This window comes from Tamandua tetradactyla, chromosome 8 (assembly GCF_023851605.1).
Source record: "Tamandua tetradactyla isolate mTamTet1 chromosome 8, mTamTet1.pri, whole genome shotgun sequence".
NCBI classification, from domain to species: domain Eukaryota; kingdom Metazoa; phylum Chordata; class Mammalia; order Pilosa; family Myrmecophagidae; genus Tamandua; species Tamandua tetradactyla.
Genome location: NC_135334.1, coordinates 113,043,180 through 113,068,266, shown reverse-complemented (window position 1 = coordinate 113,068,266; position 25,087 = coordinate 113,043,180). Strand labels below are relative to the sequence as shown.

General features: G+C 36.9%; 1 protein-coding gene across 2 annotated transcripts in view; it reads right to left on the bottom strand.

The window, feature by feature from the left end:
* IFTAP (intraflagellar transport associated protein) overlaps window positions 1-25,087 on the bottom strand; it is an 83,604-nt gene that overhangs the window by 40,981 nt on the left and 17,536 nt on the right. Inside the window, exon 2 of one of the 2 annotated variants that reach the window (XM_077114442.1) lies at window positions 23,891-24,046. The exons of the other annotated variant lie outside the window; for it this stretch is intronic. Coding sequence (XP_076970557.1) covers window positions 23,891-24,023 — 133 coding nt within the window. The 5' untranslated portion in view covers window positions 24,024-24,046. The remainder of the gene's footprint in view (window positions 1-23,890; window positions 24,047-25,087) is intronic. 2 annotated transcript variants of the gene reach the window in all.

Genomic DNA, 25,087 nt, shown 5'->3' with positions numbered 1-25,087 from the left:
CCTAAATCTCTCCTGTTACACTCCAGTAACTGGAAAGAAAAAAAAAAGCCCATTTGAGATTTAAGTTTTTGGCTTTCCAGTTTTCTAGTTATTGGTAAGAAAGAACAAAAACTTTATAAACGATGACTCCTAGTATTGTTTCCTTTTTATTTCACCAGACTAGAGATTTTCCAACTTCATGGAAAGGTTTTGTAAATGAAATCTTACATCAACCCCAATAAGAAATAGATAAAAGCTAAATTTTTTCACACGCTACACTCCCCATTTCCGACCACACACCTCTGAAAATAACTCGCTAGGATGATCTCTGTTCCCCAAGGAGAAAAGATACAGCTACATTTCAAGGAAAGTCAGAATAGTGCAGTTTATTTTGTGAATTTCCTTACAGGAGCTTGCTCCCTACCTGTCTCTTTAGTTTCCAACTGCATCATTCAGTGCCCTCCCCTGTCTCTGAGGTCCATCTGCCTCGGGCTTCTCTCAATTCTTTCCACCACAGGCTATTTGCCTCTGTGTCTCTTCTTTCAGAACTGCTTCTAGATCTTCTCCCTGACAAGGTCAGTTCCCTATCTGTACAGTCGCATGTGCCAATAAGCTCTCCTCCACAGCACTTGTTACAGATATATACTTGTATAATTCCTAAGTTAATGTCTTCACCCTGTAGAGACTATGAGCAATATTAAAGTAGGGACCACATCCTTTTCTCTGCATTATATATACTCAACATCTAACACACATTGTCATCCAAATATTTGCGTGTATGAAGACAGAAACTGGTATGAGTCCCCAGCCGTGACTGCTGGAGCTGGAAAGGATGGAAGACAGGTAAGTGAGGTAATGGGAAAACTACTGAGGATACTGCTGGGGACAGCATAATGATCAGTTAAGTGAGGAAGAAATGGCCTTAGGACTTACCCTCCCCAACGGGCCTCCTATTTTACAGCCACAAAGATGTCCTCAGTCAGTCTTAGAGCAAGGAATAAACAGTGGAAGCAGGATGGAACATGTGATGGTTAGTTTTGTGTGTCAACCTAGCTAGACTATAGTATCCATTTATTCAGTTAACCATTAATCTATGTGTTGCTGAGAAGGTATTTTGTGTATGTCATTAGCATATATAATCAGCTGACTTTAAGTCAAGGAGACTACCTGGGATAATCTGGGTGGGCCTCATTGGTCAGACAAAAGGCCGGAAGAGCGGAATTGAGGTTTCCAGGAGGAAGAATAAACTCTGCTTCAAGAATACAGCATCAGCTCCTGCCCAAGAGTCTGCAGCCTGCCAGCCTACCCTGGAGATTTCAAACTAGCCAGCTAGTTCCTTAAGATGAAACCTGGCTTCATACAGAGCAAGATAAGCATGGAGAGGCTTGGAAACATAAATCGTTGTCTGAAGAACCGAAGGTTTCCTCAAATTTCATCCAGGTTAGATAGGAAGATTACCTGTGGCCATCCCGCAGTGCACTATTTCAATAAGAGGTGAGAGGTGGAATAGTTTTTGCTCTCACTGTTTATTCTTTAAGTCTAGCACAACCTAAAGCCAGTATTTACTGAAAAAATACTATATACCTAGCACTGCACTACTGTAGTAGTCTATTGACTTAAATACTTGAAAAGCATAATGATGTCTGGGAATAACAGATACTACATAAGGATAAGCTCTATTCTCATAATCACTCATGTACTAAACTATTTCTGATAAAGCACCTAGGTTATTTGACAGGTATCCAGGGGAACCTCTTTCTAAAAAGAAAATAAAATACAATGAATTCCTAGCTTTTGATGCTGGTGTTTAACTATTGTAACCATCTATCACAGTTCTGCCTGGGGTCTCAAATATAACATAATTTCTTGTCCACCCTTTTAAAATTCCCTCCTTCTACAAACATATAGCTTTCATTTTTAAATACCAGAAGATGTAGAAAATAACTTGTTCTCTCTCTATTTGGACCTACAATGTCAGGCTTTTTATTAACCCTGAATGTAATTCCATAAGAAGGCATACCAAATCTAGCCAAAACCCAGAAATGCTCCTTATAAAGTCTTTATCATTAAAAAAAAAAAAAACAGCAAATAATAAATCTCTTGGCAGAATGAGATAGGAAAGATAGGTCTTTTTCAATGTGATAATATCAAAATGGCAGATGTTGGCACAACCCAGAATCCAAAGTGGTCTAAAGCCTGATTAGAGAGGCAGATGCTGCTTCCTGGAGTTATCCTGGTAACAATACAAATATGTCACCCTAGTGTTCCTCTCATCTCCTGTTTCTGTTTTTCATCAGAATCCTTTTCTACCCCTTCATCATATCCCTAACGTTTCTTGCTTTGAAATGAGTGTCAGATATAATGCACTCTAGAAATCTAACAGCAATATCTTAGAGAACAAGTAGGTTATTGAGCCTTGAAAGAGTGTTTCTTTGGGCATCTGTGAGTCAAAACTTCAATATGGATGAAACAAAAGGTTTTTCCCTAAAGGTTTAAAAACGTTTCATTATTCTGAAGCAATGGAATTTCAGTTTCCTTCTGAGATTAAACAGACAAGCTTTCGACAGATCACCAGGCCACAACTGCAACCACAGTGTCCAATTTTAGGCCGAAGACAAAGGTCACACACTCCTTGAAAAGGATAAAACTATTGATTCTTTGATAAATTAGACACTAACCACATATTGATTATATATCTTCTAGATAAAAGTAATTACTTTCTGAGAACACAATTTTCAAAGAAACTTTTTTAAAATCCAAATTTATCCAGATGAAAGCCATAGTAATTTCAATGAGACTAGAGGAATTAACAGCTCCCACAGTAGAGTTTTCACATATCAACACAACCAGCCCCAGAATCCACGACCAAATCCTGCCAGCAACCTGTGAGTGTCTGTTTTTCTACACACTGGTCAATGGCAATACAAATCAAGAGCATGTTCTCAGTCACAGAGAGATACTGAATATATTGCTAGAAGGAAAGGAAAATTCATGGGGGGGAAATTCCGTACAACACTGGGGAGTTGCAAAATGCTTTCTGCAAAGAGAATAGGGGAGACACAATCATGCTTATAACAAGGTTGAGTACTCTGAAAGCCAAGGGATGATATTTACATTTTACTGTTAGCCTGTAGCAATATTTCTCTGGACAATAACATTTGCTCTTGATTTGTCCAGCCAAACTACTTCGCTACCCTGCTTCTTGATCATACGCTCCTTGGTATCCGGCCTCCCCTGGAGCAACAGTCGTTAGGATTAAATAAGCAATTTAAAAACCAATCAGTCATAAATCAGAATAAATCCAAAGAAGCTAAATTCAGCAGACAAATGTTTTGTCTAAATTCCCTTTGCAGTACTCTGAATTCCAACTGTTTTATGTTCTTCATTTGAAAGAGCACAGGGAGGAGAGGATTACCTCAGCCTGGCCAGTCAGGAATAATTGTGCTTTCCCCAAGGCTGGATGGTAATTGACTCATTATTCACAGTCATAGCTCTCAACCTGCCAAGGCACCAACGCAGAACCCTGGCCTGGAAGAATGTGTGTCAAAAGCCAGAGATGAGAGACTCAATAACTGCAAGTTGAAATTTTGAAATGGCCAGTGTTTGGCACTTAGAGAAAACGTGAAGAACGTAAAGTTGCTGAAAGTTGGGAGAAAATCTGAGTGATATTTGAGTTATACAGCTCATCTGATTAAAAAGTTATCTTCTAGGCATAAACTCTACACAGTGATATGATGGGTCAAGACCCAGTAACTGCCCTTACGGAGTTCACAAACTAGGAAGTGAACCCAGCACACAAACCGCCAAACTAAAAGATGATTATGGCAGGTGATGTAAGAAAGGTGCAAAGACAGAAAATGGTGAAATCACAGTCAGTTTGGGAAAATTACAAAAGGCTGTACAAAGAATGAGACATATGAGCTGGAGCTTGAAGATGGTTACAGTTTCAACAGGTAAGCACTTGGAAGAGGTTATTCCACAAAGGGAAAACTGTGATCAAAGCCCCCAAGGTGGAAGAGCACCCGGCCTGAGAAAGAATCCCAGAATATTCCAGGAAGATTGGAGCACATGTTTAATGATACATGGCGGGTAGTACTTGGAGGCCTGAGGAAATGTGCGTACTTTGCTAGGCCCTGCAGAATCCTAATCAGAGCTGTGCTCGACAAAGAAATGGATAAGATAGAGCAGAGTGGTTAAGATATTTGAGCCAGAAAGTACAGTATAGCTGTTACAGTAATCCAGGTGAGAAGTATAGGCCATTTTGCTTTATTACACTTCAAAAATACTGCGTTTTTGTACAAATTGAAGGTTTGTGGCAACCCTGGGTCAAGCAAATCTACTGGTGCCATTTTCCCAACAGTATGTGCTCATTTCATGTCTCATTTCATGTTCAGAGACATGAAAAAAATGTACTTTTTTTTAAGACATAATGCTATTGCATACTTAAGAGACTACAGTATCACGTAAACATAACTTTTATATGCATGGGGAAACCAAAATACTCATGACTTGCTTTACTGTGGTAGTCTGGAATCGCACCCGCAATGTCTCTGAGATGTGCTATAAATGGAGCCTTGACTGTGGGGGTGGGGGTGAAAATAAAAAAGATTTAAGGGGAAAAAAAAACCCTCACAAAGAAAGTTCTTTTCATGTTTCTAAAACAGAAATGAACACACTATCTCCAAATGGTTATGCTTCCTCCCTGTAGATATCTAAGGGTATTCACTTCATCTTTCCACTGCAATCTGCACCATTCTTTTACAAATAATTTGGTGTGACCTAGATAACTTTTTTTTAAATCATCTCTATGATGATGAAAGAAGATAATGTACCACATCTGTGAGTTATCAAGGGGTTACAGTTTAGTGCAAAGAAGCCTCATACCACCCAATAAGATGAACTTACATTTCCAAATCAATCAAGGTGACGGGGGCTCAGAGGTAGAGCATATACAGGTATTTGAGCATGGCTTCCTATGCATCCCAGAATCCTTAACAGGATGACAGATGCTGGCAACACTGTCTATACAGAGTAGGATCTTTTTACATCCAAGAAGTTTCTTTCTTTTTGCACCACAGCCCTTTTCTACTTGAAACTTACAATTCTATGCATAAACAATTTACTTTCTTAACAGGAAATATTTACAGATAAGTAGAACCCTCCTAATTCTTAAGCCAAACCCAGAATCAGCAAGTCCACATCCTCATCCAGCAAAGAACTGGGTAAGGAGTGAAGTATCTATAAACAGTACCCTTGCCTCTCTATAGCTTTTATAGAGGAGTAATTTACATAACATAAAATTCACTCATTTTAAATGTACAGTTCAATGATGTTTAGTAAACATACTGAATTGTACAGCTACCATCACAATTAAATTTTAGATTATTTCCATAGCCCTAAAAAGGTCCCTGGTACCCATCTGTAGTCCCTCTGCTTTCCCACCACTGAACTCAGGCAACCACTAGTCACTTTCTGTTGCTATAGATTTGCCTTTTCTGGAAATTCCGTGTAAGGCAAACTATATGATTTTGGTCCTTTGCATCTGGTCTCTTTCACTTAGCATAACTATTTTGAGGTTCATCCACATTGTATTACTGCCTCCCTCCTTTGTATTGTTAAATAATATTCCATCGTATAAATATACCACATTTTGCTTTCTCATCTACCAGTTGATGGATATTTGGATTGCTTCCACTTTTTGAAGTCCCTTGATTTCAAGGACTACCATCACTACTCTAGTTCAATGTGCCATGATGTGATGAACTCAAAACAAAGGATAACTGCAGTGAAGTCCCAGCTTCACTACAACAGAAAATGGAAGAAATACAGATATTCAGTTATATTCAGCCATCTCTCAGCACACTCACAGGCAAAGAATAAGCCCTCTCTCTGTCACACAGCCTTATTTTCTTTTCTTCAAACTGATCTGAAATCATCTGAAAATATCTTGCTTAATTTTTCATTATCTCTTCCCACTAAAATGTAAGCCTAAGGAGAGCAGGGGCCTCTCTTTCAGGAACTTCCTCGTGGCTCCTGACACATGTTTAATAAGAGATGCCAAATGAATGAGTAAAGTAACTGAGAAGGACCTTAGATATCATCTACTACTACCCTTGTTTTAAAGACGAGGAAATTGAGACCCAACAAGGCTAAGCCTCCCAGCTATCTAAGTAGGATGTGGGAAGCAGCAATAACATGAAGATGCTAAGGAACAGGGAAGAGGATAGGCAGTACAAAACCAAGAATCAGTTCCTACCCAGTAAGTCTCTACCACGTGTCACATACTATAGGTGCATGCCAGTCACTTCAGGGGCACTGGTGTTTGGGTGCTTAGTCACCATCAAAAATTAGAGCAGTGTGAAAAGGCGAGAACAACCCCCAGACTGACCAAAGCCCAGGCGCTGCTGCATCCCCATGTCCACCAACAATGTTCCACCACTGTCGCCACCATGCCCAAGAAAAGGCTGAAAGGGATGCTAAGGGAGATAAAGCCAAGGTAAAAGACGAGCCACAGAGAAGATCTGCAAGGTTATCTGCTAAGTCTGCTCCTCCAAAGCCAGAACCCAAGCCTAAAAAGGCCCCTGCAAAGAAGGGAGAAAAGGTACCCAAAGGGAAAAAGGGGAAAGCTGATACTGGCAAGGACAGGAATAACCCTGCAGAAAACAGAGATGGCAAAACAGACCAGGCACAGACAGCCAAAGGTGCTGGAGATGCCAAGTGAAAAAGTGTGTGCATTTTTTGGTAACTGTGTACTTCTGATGACTGTACAGTTTGAAATACTATTTTTTCAAGTTTTATAAAAATACAGAATTTTGTTTTACTTTTTTTTTTTTAATTATTTTGTTAGCACACAAAACACTTCATTGTTGTTTTTTGGGGAAGGAGCAGATGTCACTAATAGAACATCTCCAAAGCTGGATTAATATGGGAGAAAACACATTTCCCCTCAGTTTTAAGAGACTTCATCTTTACTTCCAGGATACCGGATTCCCTGATGTTGATACACATTAGCCACCTCGGCACAAAGGTGGTGTCGTATGGAAAAACTAAAATTCATTTTTATGTCCTCATGTCCTCTCTTCCTTCTCAGCATTCAACATAGACTTGACTCCCTGAAGTGTGTTGGGGCCTGGCTCCCAAAACCACCAGTATGTCAGGCTATCTGGACTTTCCACTGATGCCCCTGAGATGGCATCATGCAAAAGAGCAGCGAGTGAGTCCCTGTTTAGACTGTGGATCTTCAAATTGTTAATTCAGCCATTTTCATTTCGTTTCCTGAAAGTCAGGGTCAGCACGTGAAAAACTATCAAACATGCTAAACGTGAAATGTCAGCCCTCACTCTAAACTTTCCCTGTTCAGGGCATCAAATGAAGACTTTACTGGGTTTTACAGTAGCTTTCTGATTTTGGTAGTCCATTGAAGAAGGGGGTTTGAAACTGTTAACGACTGTAGCCCACGTGCTGCCTGAACTATCATGATTATTTATGAAAAGTATTTTTAATAAAGCTGGATATAGTTTGACTTGGAAAAAAAAATCAAGGGAAAATATTTATTCTTCATCCTCAAGGACAAGTAAATTAAGACTGGAACACAAACTGACACTTGGCCCTTCGACCAACAAGTTATTCACTACGTGCTTAACACATTATTCTAGGCTGGAAGACTGAAAGAGGAGTTAAACTTATAATATACGGCCTTTAACTGTAAGAAATATATATACTATTTCCTTAAATATTTTAATTACTCAAAGGCTTGAAATTTTACATATCTTTCAGCCAGCATCTCCAAATCTAAAAATTTATCCAAAAGAAAAAATTAAATACGTGGCAAAGATTTCACTACAAATCTAAAAATACCTAATCTATTCCCTTGAAATATTTTACTTAATCAAGGCCTTAAAATTTTGTATATCTTTGAACCAGCATTTCCATGTCTAGAAATTTATCCAAAGGCCATTAATAAGAAGGATGCAAACACGCAGCTACAAAAAAATAAAAGGTCAGAGTCCTCACAAGGGTCTACAGGTGATCCATGGCCTGGCCTGCCCCCGTCTCTGTTTCTGTCACCCTTGTTCATGTAACTTGGCATTTACTGACTGAATGAGGATATGCAATGCAGCATCATTAATAAGAGCCAAAAATTGAAAATAACTTAAATGGCCAAAAAAAGAAACTGTGTTAAATAAATTATGGCATATTCACATAATACTATGCAGTCATTAAAAATACTGTTAAATAACAAATTTATTAACATGAGATGTTCACAATCTAAAGTTATTTGAAAAAGAAGTTATGAAAAGAGTATATATACATATATGATCACATTTTAGAAAATAATTATAGATATACTGAATATATAAATGAATGCAATATTAGGTTGAGCCCTACTATAATGCAGTTGCAATAAATATAAATAGGTAAATACATATGCATATATATATAACTATTTCTTTTTTTTTTTTTGGCATAGGCAGGCTCCAGGAATCGAATCTGGGTCTCCAGCATGGCAGGTGAGAATACTGTCCCTGAGCCACTGTTGCACCGCCCAAAACAATTTAATCTTAACAGTCTATGAGATAAATATATGTGTGTGTATATAAACTATTTAATCTTAATTGTCTATGAAATAGAAGTATTAGATCCGTTTTATAGATGATAAAACTGCAGTTTAGAGATTTGAAATAATGTGTCCAAGATCATATAGTTAGGAAGTAGCAGAGCTCGTATTCATTGAATTGAACTGAATTCTGGCAGTCTTCAAAGCTCTATGTTCTTAACATATATAGATGTAATTATGTATACAGAAAAAGTGAAGAAGAATGTATCCACCCCAGATTTATCTCTAAGATATAAGGTTACGATTTTATTTGTTAGTATTAGGTTTGCCTCCATGCAACAGACACCTGAAATAACAATAGCGTAAACAAGATGGAAGATCATTTCTCGCTCATGCAACAAATATAGAAGTCGATAATCCAGGGCTGACATGGTTCTTGTTCTCCATAAAGTCATCCTGGAACCCAGACTCCTTCCTTCTTTCCTCTCTGCCACGCCAGGGCACCACCCTCACTGACGTGGCCCAGGATGGCACACCACCGCACCCTGTTCTAGACAAAGGCAAGGACATCACTTCCCCACTGCATTAGTTAAGCCGTGGGTTAAGACACTGTATCAAGGAAGCACCAAAAGAAAGCAGCTCAAATGAAAATTTTATTTCTATCTCATGTAAAAGTTTAAGAGAGATGAGCAGGCTCTGTTTCACGAGATGATTCAGGGATCCAGGGAAGTGATATGTTCTGCCATCCCCAGCACAGGGCTTCAATCACTGGGTCTAAGGTAGTTACTCTAATTATCACCAATTTCAAGCAGGAGAAAAAGAATACAGGACACATGTCTTAAAACTATGACCCAGAAGTTGCACATATCAGTATCCCTTATATTTTACTGGCACAAACTTAAGTGAATGGTTAATACTCCATCGCAAGGCAGACTGGGAAATATAATCCTTATTCTGGATGGTCACAGGGTAGCTAAGAATTCTACTGCTATAGAAAGAGTGTTTGTTTTTTGTTTTTTGTTTTGTGTATGTGTGTGTGTGGCTTTCCATGTTTTCAATTTTTCTACTGTAAACAAACAAAAAAAGTAATTTTTATTTATAGGGAAGGTAAAAAGCATTTTATCCAACCAAGCCTCTTCTAATCCTGAATGTAGGGGAAAATGCCTATACGCCTCTCCTTCCTTCTTAAAAAGTCTTCCTGGAAACAAAGTAAACACACACACACACACACACACACACACACACACGTGTATATACAAATGAAATATACACCAGAATAGGTGCTAAAAGCAACAAAATTAATGGAGGAGCACTTCCCAGTTGTAGATGCAACAAGATGCCTCCACAGCCTGTGTGGCGTCCCAATTCTCTTACCTGTGCACTTGCTAATGGCAAAATGCTCACAAGGAATACAGCTCTTCCAGCAATAATAAACAGAAGCAGCAGGGAGATTTCCCTGTGATGGAGCAACTTTGGCCTATGATACATGCACTGAAAACCCTCAGACTTGGGAAAGAATGTATGTTCAACCAAAATCTACCCTGAAATTCTATGAGCTATTATATCCTAACCTAATCCTAATATCAAAGATCAGTATTACCACAGTAAAATTACCACTATAATCCCTCACAGTTTTTCACTTAGACTGCCTCATAGTAATGTAAAATTGTAACATTAAACAAAAAGTCATACTGAAAGCAAAATAATTGTTCTTACCCTCTGGGTGAAAACTGAAAGCTGTGGACTTATTCCTAAAAACATGCAATGTATACAAAACTGAGCACAGAATTTTGGAGAAGTCACATATCTCCATAAACCCTCCTTGAGCTCCTTCAGGGCTTATTTCTCAATAGTGGACTGAAAGTCAAGGATTCTGGATTGTACCCTAGAACCACTGAATCAGAATTTGGGATAGAGCCTCAGGAGTCTGCCTCAGAAATCACTTCCCAGGTGGTTTTTACATACACTTAAGGTAAGATTCCCACCTAAGAATCTGAAAATTGAGAATTAAGTATCTGAACACTTATCTTTGTCAAATCTTTTTTTCTAATGGCAATAAGTAGGCATATTATTTAGTGCATCCACCAGGGGGCAGTGTAGGATTACTGCCTGGATTGATGAGTCCTAGACTATAAAACCCACACTCGAGATACGCACTACCCACAGTTGGGTTTAACTGCTCCAAGGAACAGGTTGTGGACTTCACTGTAGAAAATATTTTACATTTTTTATATTCTAGAGTCAATCTTTCTTTAATATTTAACTTTGATGACCCTTTTTAAAATCATAAATGGCTCCACTAAATATAAAAAACTATACTTGAGTGAGTCTTTAAAATTTACCAAGTATCTTCATGGGTTTCATCAGTCCTCACCGTATCCATCCTAAACAAACAGAGCAGGCAGCATCGTCTGTGGTTTACAGATTCAGAGAGGAACAGTGGCAGAACCATGGTGTAAAGGAATCTGTCAATACTCGGACTAGTACCCAGGTCTTACGACTCCTAAACTTGAACCCTTTCCATTACACCAGTCCTGCCCACACCAAAATGAGAAATACAAGAGCAGTATAGTCAAACTTTCATTAAACCGAATCTCTTCAAACTAAAAGATGTTCCCTTACCCCGAGGCCATGCCTTTCTCCTGCCTGTACAAAGAAGGATCTATTTAAGGCAACCTCTTTTGCCTCCAAAGCCAGAGGGAATCGTCATCTGCCCCCTCTCCTTCACAAATAAATACTTCTTTGAAGATTTCAGACTTTAGGAGGTAGAATAACCTCTTCTGCAAAATTTGCAATAATCTAAAATTCAGTACTGGCCTATGGTGGTAGGACACCACCACAGAGTAGGCAAACTCTGTACGCCCTTTACCTTCCCTCCCTTCTTTAGGAAACACGTAGCACATCCCTCATGAATAGACTAGCCTAAGAAGCCACTGTTCAATCGTTCTTCTTTTTGAAATGTATTATTCTATTATTCTTTTTTTTCCTTTATTAGAGTAGCTGTGGGTTTACAAACAATCATGCATAAATACAGGATTCCCATATCCCACCACCATGTTCTAGTCATTCTTATCACTCTTTTCTTAGCCTACAGAGGGTCATTTAATCTAAGACTGATTCCTCAAAACCAAAGGCGATATTGTGGATATACCTTTATCAGCACTCTGTAAAGAGTAGTTAGCATTCCCCAACCACTCAATCTCTAACTATACAATCTACACAAACACAGATTGTCATTCTTACTTCACAAATTTAAAGCATTAAGGAATCACATGATCCTTATAAGCAGACAGCAATAAATAAAAACTGCATCTTTATATGTCGATCATCCTTGTATTCCCAGATTCTAGCCAAGTCCTAAAACTCAGCAGAAACAGTCAATCCTGAAATGACCTCCACACCAGCCGGCAGAACTGGACTGACAGTATAGCGAGGGACTAAATCCAACACCCAGAAATTAAATGACTGCCTAAAAGTCATACAAAGTATAATTTAAGGAGAAATAGGGGGGAAAGAAAATATGGTACAGGATTCATAATATCTTTTTTAAATTTTTATTGATATATATTATATATTCACAAACTATGTAATCATCCAAAGTGTACAATTAATGTTCACAATATCCTCGTATAGCTGTGCACATGATACCTTTTTTTAATCATGGGTTATACACGACAAAATCTAATGCAAAGGTAGGCTAATTCTAAAAAACATATGAAAATGGTATAGTGATTTCTTCCTGTGCTAATGGAACAATGGGCTTGCAATAAAGTGAGTTAACATGCAGTACTTAAAATGTATCTCAACTGGGTGCATGGGTGGTTCAGTGGTAGAATGCACACCTTCCATGCAGGAGATCAATCCCGCATGGATTTGATTTGATTCCCAAACCATGCACCACCACCCCACCACCCCCCCCCCAGAAAAAAATATATATGTATATATCAACTGGAAACAAATCCAAGTAGGAACAACAACAACAAAAAAGATCACATACTAGATAGAGTATGGTTTGATTTTCATATAAGCAAGATATGGGTTTGGCTAAGGTTTCCTGTTTTTATCTTTCTTGGTTTAGTTGACCATTTCAAAGAAAATATTGTCATTGCATGGCTGAAAGAATATTTTGCTAAAACCATCCAGATTTGAATAAGTGCCCACTGAATTGATTAAATGACCACCTCAGTTTCCACTCAAGCAATTTACCCCTTTCCTTCAAGTAATAGCCGTGCATTTAACAGCCATAACTAAAACCAATGTCTCAAATAAAAGAAACATAAAAAACAGTGAGTACCGACTCAATATTGTTTAAATCACCTATGTAAAGGTTGGTAGTGACCCTCTTAAAAGTTTAGTTGGCTGTAGTAGTTCTCTCCCTGTGTTTCACAAAAGTTCAAAATTCCATTTGTCTGAGACAGTTCACCTCTCTAATTTATATGTACACATATAAAATATATTATACTACATATATAGTATATATGTAAGTTGAAAAGATATAAATAGAGAACTGAAGAAAATAAAATACAATTCTCATAATATCTTCATTGAGAAAACGTAATAGAAAATATATCTATCCTAACAAAATACAATGCATTAAATGCATTGCAGAAAATCAATTTAAGGATTATAATTCAAAATGTTGTAAATACTTATATGTATTCTCTTTCCTTATCCAATTATATCTAAAGCAGACACACAAATAAACAAACAATTATCTATGGACCAAATAGTCATGTGTAGAATAAATACGAATTGAAACAAATGCAACTGAAGATTTATGCTAATGTATCTAAAATGGCTCTATCAGCTCAAAGTCTGTCATAATTTGGGTGGGGGGTGATTTCCTTCTACAACTGAACCAGCAGTTTTCTGTTTCCTAATTTGTCAATTTGTTCCCTAACTGTAGTAATTTAGTGATGCCAAAAGAAATAGAGAAACAAATGAAAATTGCTTAATTATAGCTTGCAGATGTTTCCCCAGTGAGAAAGAACAGGTTAATACTGCTGATGCAGTTTCTTCCTTAGGACTCTGCTATAAATTAGTTCACTTCATTCAATATTTTTTTTTCCTTCAGTGTTCTACCTGATATTTGATTTTATGGTGTGATAAAGAGGTCACATACAGATAGCTACTGATTTTATACTTGATATAAATTTCCCTTCCCTTTCATTCTTTTCATCAGTGCCAAAAGATACATCACTAAAAAGCTTTAAAATAACATGGCTTTCTTTTTCTATCCCTTGAGATAAAAGGTCAATTTAATTAGTTTTTTTAACTGCTTAGTTGCTTTTATTAGTAAGCCCACTCATGTGATGCCTTCTGCAAATTCCTCTTGAGGTTAACATTATTCCAACGGCCAATGTCTTCATTTTAAAGTATGGTTATTTCTACTTGCTGTGCTATCTTCAAATGTGCCCTTTACTATTAAATTCACATTTGCAAAAGTGCTTCTCAGCTTACCTTTTCTTTTTCTTAATATGGCTAACGTAAAAAAGGAAACAGAAAGACACAGCAAATGGCCTGTGAAGTAAAAACACTGCTCAATATTCAGTAGGGAATTAAATGACTGATAACAACAGCACAGAAAATGTGGCTTAAGCACCACCTGGAAGCATAAAGCTGGTCAGTTTGTTTCCAACTTCCTCCAGCAGACAATCTGCCAGTTGCAAGGGTATCAAAACAATGTTAAGCCTGCTGGTCTCTATCTAATACTTGACAGAAAACAACTGCAAAAGGCTACACTGCAAGGATTATTTTTCTGCTTGTGTTTTCTTTTATGACAGAAAGCTGTTTTTATGCTCTGCTGAAATTTCTTTCCTGCTCTGAAATTAGTAAGAGGGCCAGCTGCTTTCTATATGTTTCTCTGTGGTATTTGTCTATAGCAGCTTCTAAATTCATTCTTCAGATTGGAAAAAGCTTTTCTTTGTACCCCCATGGAACTTAAAGATGACTGTCTAGTGTTCAAATTCAAAATAGTTTTGGGACCAAAATGATATGTCAACTTTGAGAAAATGTGTTGTGTTATATGCTGTCACCAGTTTCATTTTTAATTACATTTTTTAGAAGTTGTCGAGTACGAGAAGTGATTGATTTTCCTTTGGCTGAACTGACAACTCAACATTTATCAGTCCACAAGTATGAGCCAAATCCCAGTCCAAGATTTTAAGCTCTTGACAGAACATACACACAATCAGAGAAAAAAAAGACAAAACAAAACAAAAACCAAAAGATTCCTGAAATGAGATTTGTGTCACTCTGAACAGTAACTTGGCCTCTGTGGGTCTCAGTATCTCCTGGGCAAGATACCTGTGACTTGACCTTGACTCTTTCTTCTCCCTAATCCTCTGTCAGTTGCCTAGAACCAAGGGCTGCCACTCCTTCACCTGCAGTGGCATTTCTGCTTTCCATTTCCTCCTGCACTAACCTCATTCAGAGTTCCACAGGCATTTCTGCTAAGCTTCCGGGCTAGTCTCCCTGGCTTCAGATTTTCTCTCCTTCCTTGTCTCTACCTATCAAAATCGCTTTCAAGATCTGTTTTCAGTTTTATTTTGTTTTGTTTTCTGTTTAAATTCTATTATGGCTCCCAGTTACCAACTATACAAAACTATTCAAAAATCCATATTTTGGATATCAAGGTGCGGTTTCTTTAGCGGACTCTTCTTCCTGGGACTGTTAAGTACAGCTACTCTTCAGCCTGAGGCTCTCTGTCTGTCATTCTGTCATTCCTTTTGTTTTCTTTCTATTTCACTTACCCAAATATTTACTGACTGTCAACTCATTCTACATTACTAGGGATTGTTTTAGGTGCTAGAGTAAAGTGGTGAACGAAACCCACAAGAAGACTCCCCTCATGGAGCTTACACTCTAGAGAAGACAGAATAAATGTATTTGGAGGTAACACATCCAACTGTTCATATCACATCTTACTGTTCATATTATGTATACGCCAGTGACTCCCCATCTTGAGAAAAACTGACCACTGCTGTTAGGAGGACAGAAAAGCAAAGAAGAACAGCGTGGGTTTTGGAGTCAACTTGACTAGGCCTGAAGTTCAATTACACCACTTAACTAATTACATGACCTTGAGCAAGTTACTCAACCTTAAAAACCTCGGTTTCCTCATCTGTAAATTGGGAATAATAAACTTAAAATATAAACCTCACTAGGCTACTGTAAGGATTAACTGAAATGACTCATGAAAACTGCTAAGCACAATACCTAGTACTTAATAAATGTTAGCTGCTCTCAGTAATATTAGACTGGTTTCTTTATAATCCTACAACCTCAGATGTTTCTGTGAGAGGTACACCAGTACAGAGGGTCTCGAGTCCAGAGTTTGAATCCTTGACCTGAACTCAGGCAACTTACTGATCTATAATACTTTCAGTTCTCTGATCAATAAAAAGGAACAGTGATGGTTGTTTTTTGTATGTCATTGTGACAAATATGATCATAAAAATGCTTGGTGAATGTATGAATGAATGGATCTAAAAGTAAAAAGCGCTAGACTGTCTATTCCAATTCTAAAAGCTTTCAGCAATTATCTGGTCTCTTAAAGTAGATAGTCCTGTTTTAAGGGAATGCATTATCAGAATTTGTCCTGTAGACAAGTGGTTCTCAATACTAGTGGTACATCAGACTCATCTCTAGAACTTAACAAATATAAATATACTTTCCTAGACCCCTCTCTTAGAGTCTCATTTAGTAAGCTTGGGATAGGATCTGGAAAGCTGTCATTTTTGTAAAAATATTCCATGTCTTTCTGATATTCAACCAGTTTGAGAACCTCTAGTCTATATCAGCAGTGTCTAATGGAAATAAAATGCAAGCCTCTTACGCAATTTTAAATTTTCGAGTAGCCACATTTTAAAAAGTAAAAAAAGTGAAGTTAATTTTAATAATATATTTTATTTAAACCAATTTCCTAAAATATTATCATTTCAAATATAATACTATTAAAAATATTAATAATGAAATATTTTGCATTCTATTTTTCAAACTATCTTCAAAATCCAGTAGGTGTTCAAATATTGACAATCAGGAAGGGTTGACAGTTTCTTTTCCAAATATATGTTAAAGAACAATAAAATGCTAAAAACATAATGCATTGCAAATGAAATGAGAATCACATTAAAAACTGGAAACAAACATCAAAATCTGAAACAAAATCTTTGATCTGGACAAACAGGCTAGAGTAGATAAATATCCAAACTATTTTAAACCGAAGAGTTGGTAAAATGGGCAACTTTAATGGGAATTTTTAGCCTGAAGTACAAAATCAGAATGATAATTCCATGTGAAATAACTGTATGTGAAAGAGAAGAAGAGAGTAAGAGAGAAAGAAAGAAAATTGGGTCAAACTGCAGAGAAAATAATTACTGTAACCCTCCAAGGTTACCAGATGAAACACATAGAGTTGAGAGGGTTTAATGTCAATTTCTAAGTCACAGGCTTCTCAAATATAGTTTCTGTGTAATGGCAATTTGACCAGTAACAAAACCCTCTAAAAGGTGGGAGTGAATATTCTATATAAATTGGATAGTATGATAATACTTGTGTGGGAAGAAATAAAAGAAACAGCCTTTTTCTAGCAGTTTAAAAGTAACTCTAAACCTTACTAAAGCAAGTCTACATCTCCATCTTGAAGACTTACTGTTTAAAAGATCTATACATCAGGGTGGGCCATGATGGCTCAGCAGGCAGAGATCTCGCCTGCCATGCCAGAGGACCTGGGTTCGATTCCCAGTGCCTGCCCATGTAAAAAAAAAAAAAAGATCTATACATCAAACAAAGGGAACAGTGACCCAAAATGACCATCAACCAATGGAAGTATTTAAATATCTGTCAAACTCAGCTCCAATGTGTCAAAACGTCCTGTGTTCACTCTACTTAATATCTTAGGGCCCTAGGCAAGTTTTGGTTCAGTGGTTATCCCAGACTTCCTTCATCATCCTCTCCTGTGGGATACTTCATTGCCCTCGCTCCAAATACAGGTCGGAGGGCCCTCCTATAAGCCCTAACAGCACCCACTGCTTCTCTCCACTGCAGCATTTATTGTCCATTAATGTACTTCCCTGCTTGCTTAATTATCTCCCCAACTGGACTCTCCAACCATCTCTCACTCTATTTCTCCCACTGAGTGCTTGAGAACACAAACTACATCTTATTTAATTTTTGATCCTCAGCACCTAAAATAATACTTAGACCATAACAAGACAGTCACAGCATGAATGAATGAAAGAATGAATGTGGTATTAACAAAAAATCAAATATAAGTATTTATGTCTGTGTTTTTATAACCTAAAAAAATATATAGAAATATGACAGACAAGGAGGAAAAATACATTTTTCCTATAGATAGATATTCTAGAAAGGACTATAAAATAATCATAGAAACTGAGATACAAAGATAGGACTTTATAAAATAATCATAGAAACTGAGATACAAAGATTGAAATTTAGCTTTTCTCATATCTTCAATAATGTCAATGGTATAATAATGTCTTCACCTATAAAGAATAAAACCAAAATCTGCAGGCTGATCTTTATAAATACACAACAATATTTTATATATATATATATATAAAACACCTTACAACTTGGTCTTATGCTCTTGAACTAAAGCCAAGGTTAAGAATTCACTTATAACTACCTGTTTAATTAAAACTAATAATTAATATGCCTCTTTAAACATTTTAAAAGAGCATTGTATTTATTGCATTTATTATCAAGCACTGTTAAAAAAACAGCTACTCTAAAAAAACTGCAAATTACGATCAATATAAATGTACTATAGTAAAAATTATGCTATAATAGTAACAGCTTCCAACTGTTTTCCAAGAGTTTAAAGTAATAATGTGAATTTTTTTCAATAATACTATAACTTAATTTTTCCAGGAAAATATTTTTAATAGGATTACTGACCCTTTTAACACTCATGGAAAAAGAATGAATCCCATGTGCATTCTGATGTTTATTATAAAAACAAACAGAACAGTCAATCAGTAGAAAAGGTAATGGACTTGAGAAACCAAATTTACTAGGGAAATGTACAAAAGTATATGTAGTGATAGCCACCTTAAGAGAGAAGATTCCACTACAGGTCACGAAGCAAGCAAACACACTGAGTCAAATGAAGGGCTGAAAGGGGTAAAAACAGGGACTTGGAAGAAATAGCTTTCACAGCTTTCCTAAATAGAAATAAACACCCACATTCACCTTGACCAATTCTGCTGACTATCATTCAACTCTTAGACTTGTCCCTAAGCCCTGTCTGGTTTTTCAGAAAGTAATTAAATGTTTCAGGGAGGAGGGGAAAGGATGCTTACTGGTTTAAGACATTTTTACACTCACAGCTCTTTGTTTTAAGAGGAATTTTTTTCAGGCCGTTAGTTGATAATGTGAACTGGTGCCTAGAGATATTTTGAAAGGGAAAAAAAAAAAAACTAATGTGTATGAAGATGTTGTTTATATGACTTGCATAATCATTTATTTCAACTCAATTTGGGACATAAAACTGAACTCAAAATGAAGTCACCAGATCTGCAACAGCTGCTTTCTTGGCATGCAATGATTATATCAGAATTTGAAAACCCTTTATCCCCATTGTGATCCCCTTGTAATATCAACATCCTTGCAGGAATTTCCTACTCTTTGAGGGTACAGAATGTCAGCCTTACAAAAAATTTCTAAAGTAACTGGGATCATCAAAATGTCACTGACATAAGAGAATGGCATTAACTCTGCTGGTTTTACCCTTGTTTCCACCTCCCTTAGAGCCATCCATACTGCCATGTTTGGATCCAAAGCACAGTGGTTAAATCATTAGGCTCATTGTGGGGCATGTAACGATGTGAATGAACCTGAGGGACATCTGGTAAGGCAAAATAAGCCAGAAATGAAAGAATAATTATTGTATGGCCTCCTTTAGAAAACGCTTATAAGAAAACAAGGGCCTAGATTGTAAGCTCTTATAGCAGTTACACTTAGTCCAGAATGGTAATTACTATTACTGCATTTTGAGAGGCTGTGTTATATATCTTAACCTGGTATTTAGAGATAAGAATGAAGCAATTAGGTTGGGGTTAAAGTAATTCAGAACACAGGGGTAAGGAAGGCATTTTCTATATTTTAGAACTGCACCTACTCTTTGAGACAAAAGACAAAAATTTGTCCGGAACCTAAATTTTCTGGACAAATCTGCACATAATCTAATTCATCCTGTCTGGATAGCTCATTTGAACAACTGAAACACAGGGAGCCCAGAATAAGAATGAGAGCCTTTAATCCTATATAGCTTAAAATAATGCCTGGATACATCCTAGAATATATTAAGCAGATATCAAAAAGTATTGGCAAAGTCCCTTGAGGGATGGAAGAAAAATATGGAACTATTAAACTTTACCATTAGGGAATCCCCCGATCATGTGGTCAAACATTAGAGATACCCAAATCAATAGGCCAATATCTTGATCTTGAGGCTTACTCTTGTGAAGCTTATGTAGGTAGCAGAGAAGCTTAGCTACCTAAAGGTATGCCTGAGAGTAACTTCTGGAGGACCTCTTTGGATGCTCAGATGTGGCCTCACTGTCTCTAAATCCAACTCTACAAGTGAAATCATTGCCCCCCACTACATGGGACATGACATCCAAGAATGAAAATCTCCCTGGTGACATTAGAGATGACTCCCAGGTATGAGTCCAGCCCTGGCACTGTGGGATCAACAATTCCATCCTGATCAAAAGGGGAAAAAGATGTGTAGCTAATAAGGTATCAGTAGCTGAGAAAGTTCAAATACAGTTGAGAGGCTACTCTGAAGGTCACTCTTAAGCAAGCTTCAGTTAGACATTGCTACCTATCATAACTTGCCAAACTCCAACCAAAATCATTCCTGCCAATCCTAAAGAACACCTAGGGCAATATATAAGATTCCACAAGGGTTCCATGCACTAGGATAATTTTCCAGAAATCTTCAACCTCCAAACAGGTCCCTGGACCAGATAAGTCCTGAAACCTAGAGGGTCCAGCCTCTCCAGAACATCAGCTAATTCCATCTCCCTACCCCATATTAGTGACAACCCCTTCCAACATGAAAAAGTTAGAATGGCCATAACCTAAATACCCCTAAAGAGAGGGAAAGAAAGATCAAAGGTCATGGTGGATTTATACAGAGAAGGTAGCTTTTAACAAGTGAATATGACTGCTAAATCATTAAATTGATATTTCTTTTAATCTACAGTATCTTAGAGCAGCTAGAAGTAAAAACCTAAAATTGTGGAATTATAATCCATGTCAAACTCTGAAATCTGTTCTACAACTAATTGTTGTGCTGTACTTTGAAATTTATTGCTTTTTGTATATATTTTATTTTACATAAAAAAGAAAAAAAATTTAAAGTGATGATAATATATATATATATATATATATATTTTCCTTCTAGCCTCTAGTGTTCTGGAGCAGCTAGAAGGAAACATGTGAGATGATGGTATGGTATCCCATGACAAACTCTGGGATCTGTATTGTAACTACTTCTTGTAGAATGCTTTGAAAACTATTGCTTTTCTCTTTCTTTGGTTATATGTTATATCATATAATAAAAAAAAAATTTTTTTAATCATTCAGCTCAGAGAAAGCACCCCTCTTCCTGAATCCAAGTTCACAGACCAGAGAATGATCAACATATCATATAAAAGCAAGTTAGATATGATATAACCCCAAAGTTAACTAGATATTTTATAAATTCTCCATTTCCCTTAAATATAAACAAAACCACAGATAATGATATTCCAACTACCTTGTACAATAAAAGAAACAGGTTGTAATCACTTTCCTAATCTTAGATATAACTATCTTTCTATCACATCTGTTCAGGACACATGAATCATCACTTCAAAATCACAAGTCAGATATCTTGAGAGTGCCACAAGCTTGGAGACTATGAAATTCCCTGCTCATAACCTTGGGTACACATTAGAATCACCAGAGGAGCTTTTTACAAACTACTGATTCCTGAAGCCCAGCCCAAGTTTTAAGGTACACTCTGCATCAACAGGTTCTAAAAGCATACCAGGTGAGCCCAAGGTGCAGTTAGCTAGAGAGCCAATGGTCTCTCAAATAAGGACCCAGGAACGTCTAAAGTTGAAAACAAGCTAGAGGCAATCTGAAGGAAAACCTAGAACAAAAACTATAACTCAACCTATAAGAGCCACTGAAATCAGTGCATACGCACACTCTTAAATTGTGGGAGAGCCAAAGAATATGACAAACTAAATACCTCACAAGCTCATGGGCAATAGCCCTTGGTTTCTGAGCTTTGATTATTACCTTGGGTAAGTGAATGCTGACCCCAGAATAACAGATTTTCTGATGTAATCAAGAAAAATCAGAAATCAAGATTTTGATATAAAATGTCCCAACTTTTAGAAAGATAGATGTTAAAGATCGAGATGGTATAATCTAGGGATGCCTAGAGTGTATAATAATAGTGAAATGTACAATGTACAAATTTTAAAAATGTTTTTGTATGAGGAAGAACAAAGAATTGTCATTATTGCAGGGTGCTGAAAATAGATGATAATATTTCAAAATGTCACATTATGTGTAAGACTAAAGCAAAACATGCTTATTTGTTACAAAATTTAGATTTTGACTAGAGCATTTCCTAATATAACTCATGTAGATAGTTTGATTGAATGTCATAAGTACTTGGAATCTCAGGTAGCACATGAGATTTTGTTGGTTTGTCCAGAGTGATCCCCCGATGAATCCCAGAATGATTTGATCAGTGACTGGAAAAGTATTTGCAAGCCCCCTTTGGGGAAGGTGAGAGTGGGGAGAAATTCAACTTCCCCAAGTTGAATTCTTGATATTCTCACAAGCAGTGTGGACAACCAAAGCTATAGGCTGAGCCCCCAGTCTTGGGGTTTGTTCACATGAAACTTAACCCCACAAAAAATAGGTCAAGTCTACTTAAAATTTAGGCCTAAGAGTCACCCCCAAGAGAGCCTCTTTTGTTGCTCGGATGTGGCCTCTCTCTCCAGCCAACATGACGAGCAGTCTCACCACCCTCCCCCTCTCTGCGTGGGACATGACTCCCAGGGGTGTGGACCTTCCTGGCAATGTGGGACAAAGATCCTGGAATGAGCTGAGATTCAGCATCAAAGGACTGAGAAAAACCCTAGAATGAGCTGAGAATGAACATCAAGAGACTGAGAGAACCTTCTCGACCAAAAGGGGGAAGAGTAAAATGAGACAAAGTGTCAATGGCTGAGAGATTAAAACAGAGTCGAGAGGTTATCCTGGAGGTTATTCTTACGCATTAAGTAGATATCACCTTGTTGTTCAAGATGTAGTGGAGATGCTGGAGAGAACTGCCTGAAAATGTAGTGCTATGTTCCAGTAGCCATGTTTCTTGATGATGATTGAACAACGATATAGCTTTCACAATGAGACCCTGTGAATGTGAAAACCTTATGTCTGATGCTCCTTTTAGCTACTATATCAACAGAAGAGTAGAACATATGGAATAAAAATAAATAATAGGGGGAACAAATGTTAAAATAAATTCAGTTTGAAATAGTGGTAAATGAAAGCAAGGGGTAAGGGGTATGTTACGTATAGTTTTTTTTTCTCTATTATCATTTTATTTCTTTTTCCGTTGTCTTTTTATTTATTTTTCTAAATCGATGCAAATGTACTAAGAAATGATGAATATGCAACTATGTGATGATATTAAGAATTACTGATTATATATGTAGAATGGAATGATTTCTAAATGTTTTGTTTGTTAATTTTTTTTAATTAATAAAAAAAAATGTCCCAACTTTTAAATGTTCACTCAATTAAAATAAGAAAGACAACAACAACCACACTTTGTGAGCCAAACAAAACACATAGTGAAAGCACGGATTTGGCCTTTAGGCTTGAGTTTATCTCTATCCTGATGGTTTTATAGGGATTATCTCAATTAAACCTCATCAACCTGTAAGGGAAGAACTATTGTTATCCCTATGTTATTAGGTCACAGAACCAGTGAATGGGGATTCCAGAGTCCAAATAAGTGCAATTATATTTCCTGTAAGTATTAAATATGTTTTTAACAGACTCTACTCTTTGCACTTGAATTTCTTCAAAAGGAGAAATTCTCAGGTTCTTTTTAACTCTCAAATTCAATGGCTCTAACTCAACTCTTGGTTATATAAAATCATTCACATTTACATGTATCGGTCATGAATACCCTAGTAAAAATTACCTGATCAAAGGAATGAAATGAATATTTATTCAATAGTCTAAGGTTCTTTCTGAAAAAGCAGGAAAAACATAAAAGTATAATAAAAGTTTACTCTTCCATTTTACCTTTTGAAATATAAGTAAAAGTGCTCAGAAATTCTTCATATGTTTGCTCGTGACAATTAACAAACTTATCCAAGACTTCTTCAATTAACCGGTCTTCATCCATGATCTCCAATCCTGCTATTTGGGCAGGCATGCCTACTTAGGAGGCTACTTTATCTATAAGAGCAAGAAAAACACAAGTTAGAGAGAATCATGCCATAGAAACACTTCTGAAAGTACTCTGGATGGGTAGGTGGAACAGTTCCAAGACCCCAAAAGGACAGATCAATAAACTCTAGTTCAAGAGACCAAAGTTTCATTCATATCCTTGCTGCTAAATTGTTAACAATTACAATTTTATTTTTACTCCAGTTTCCTCACTGTCATGTTCTTAATTCATGGGAATTTCATCACACAATTAAATGCAATTAGAAATTCAAAGTTTCACAAAATGAGACGAATTTTAAAGAGTGTTTCAACCAATCACCCATCCAATGACAACAATAATAGCTAATACTTATTTGTTACTTATTTAGCACTTACTATGTTCCAGGGCCTTTAATGTTAATTATCATAATAATCCAAAGTCACAGAGCCAAAAGGTAGAAGAGCTAATTCTAGGAGACTGATACTAGAACCCAAGCCCTTAAGTACTTCACTATTTTCAGTTCATTTTATTTCACTCTATCCATTGCTTGATCTCTGTACCATGAGGGTTTACTTACCTGAGCTTTAACACACTCAGGGACCGTGAACTCAACATTCCAGAGAAACCTTTGGACAGCTCTGACTATTAAAGATTCCTTCTAAAATTCTCTCTCAGTACCTTGCGCCCAACTAATCCCTGAGATCCCTGGGATGTACTGAGTAATTTTAATCCTTGTATATGACATCCTTTCAAATATGTGAAGTAGTCCTTACTGTCTCAATCTTCTCATTTCAATCACTGAAACAAATTTATTTTTCAAAACCCAGCTCAGAATTCAATTTCTCTCTGAAGGCTTGTCCCTTCTATCTGACACCAACACAAAAGAGTTCATCATAATCTCTCCATGATACCTTTGTACTAAACATGTACTATGACACTTATCACACTGTATTGGAAATAGTTATATACTATTCCAGTGTATGTATAGTCCTCCACTAGACTCAGTCCATGGCAGTCAGGGTCCATGTCTTTTCATCTTTGCATCTCAAATGCCTAATAGCTTAGGATGT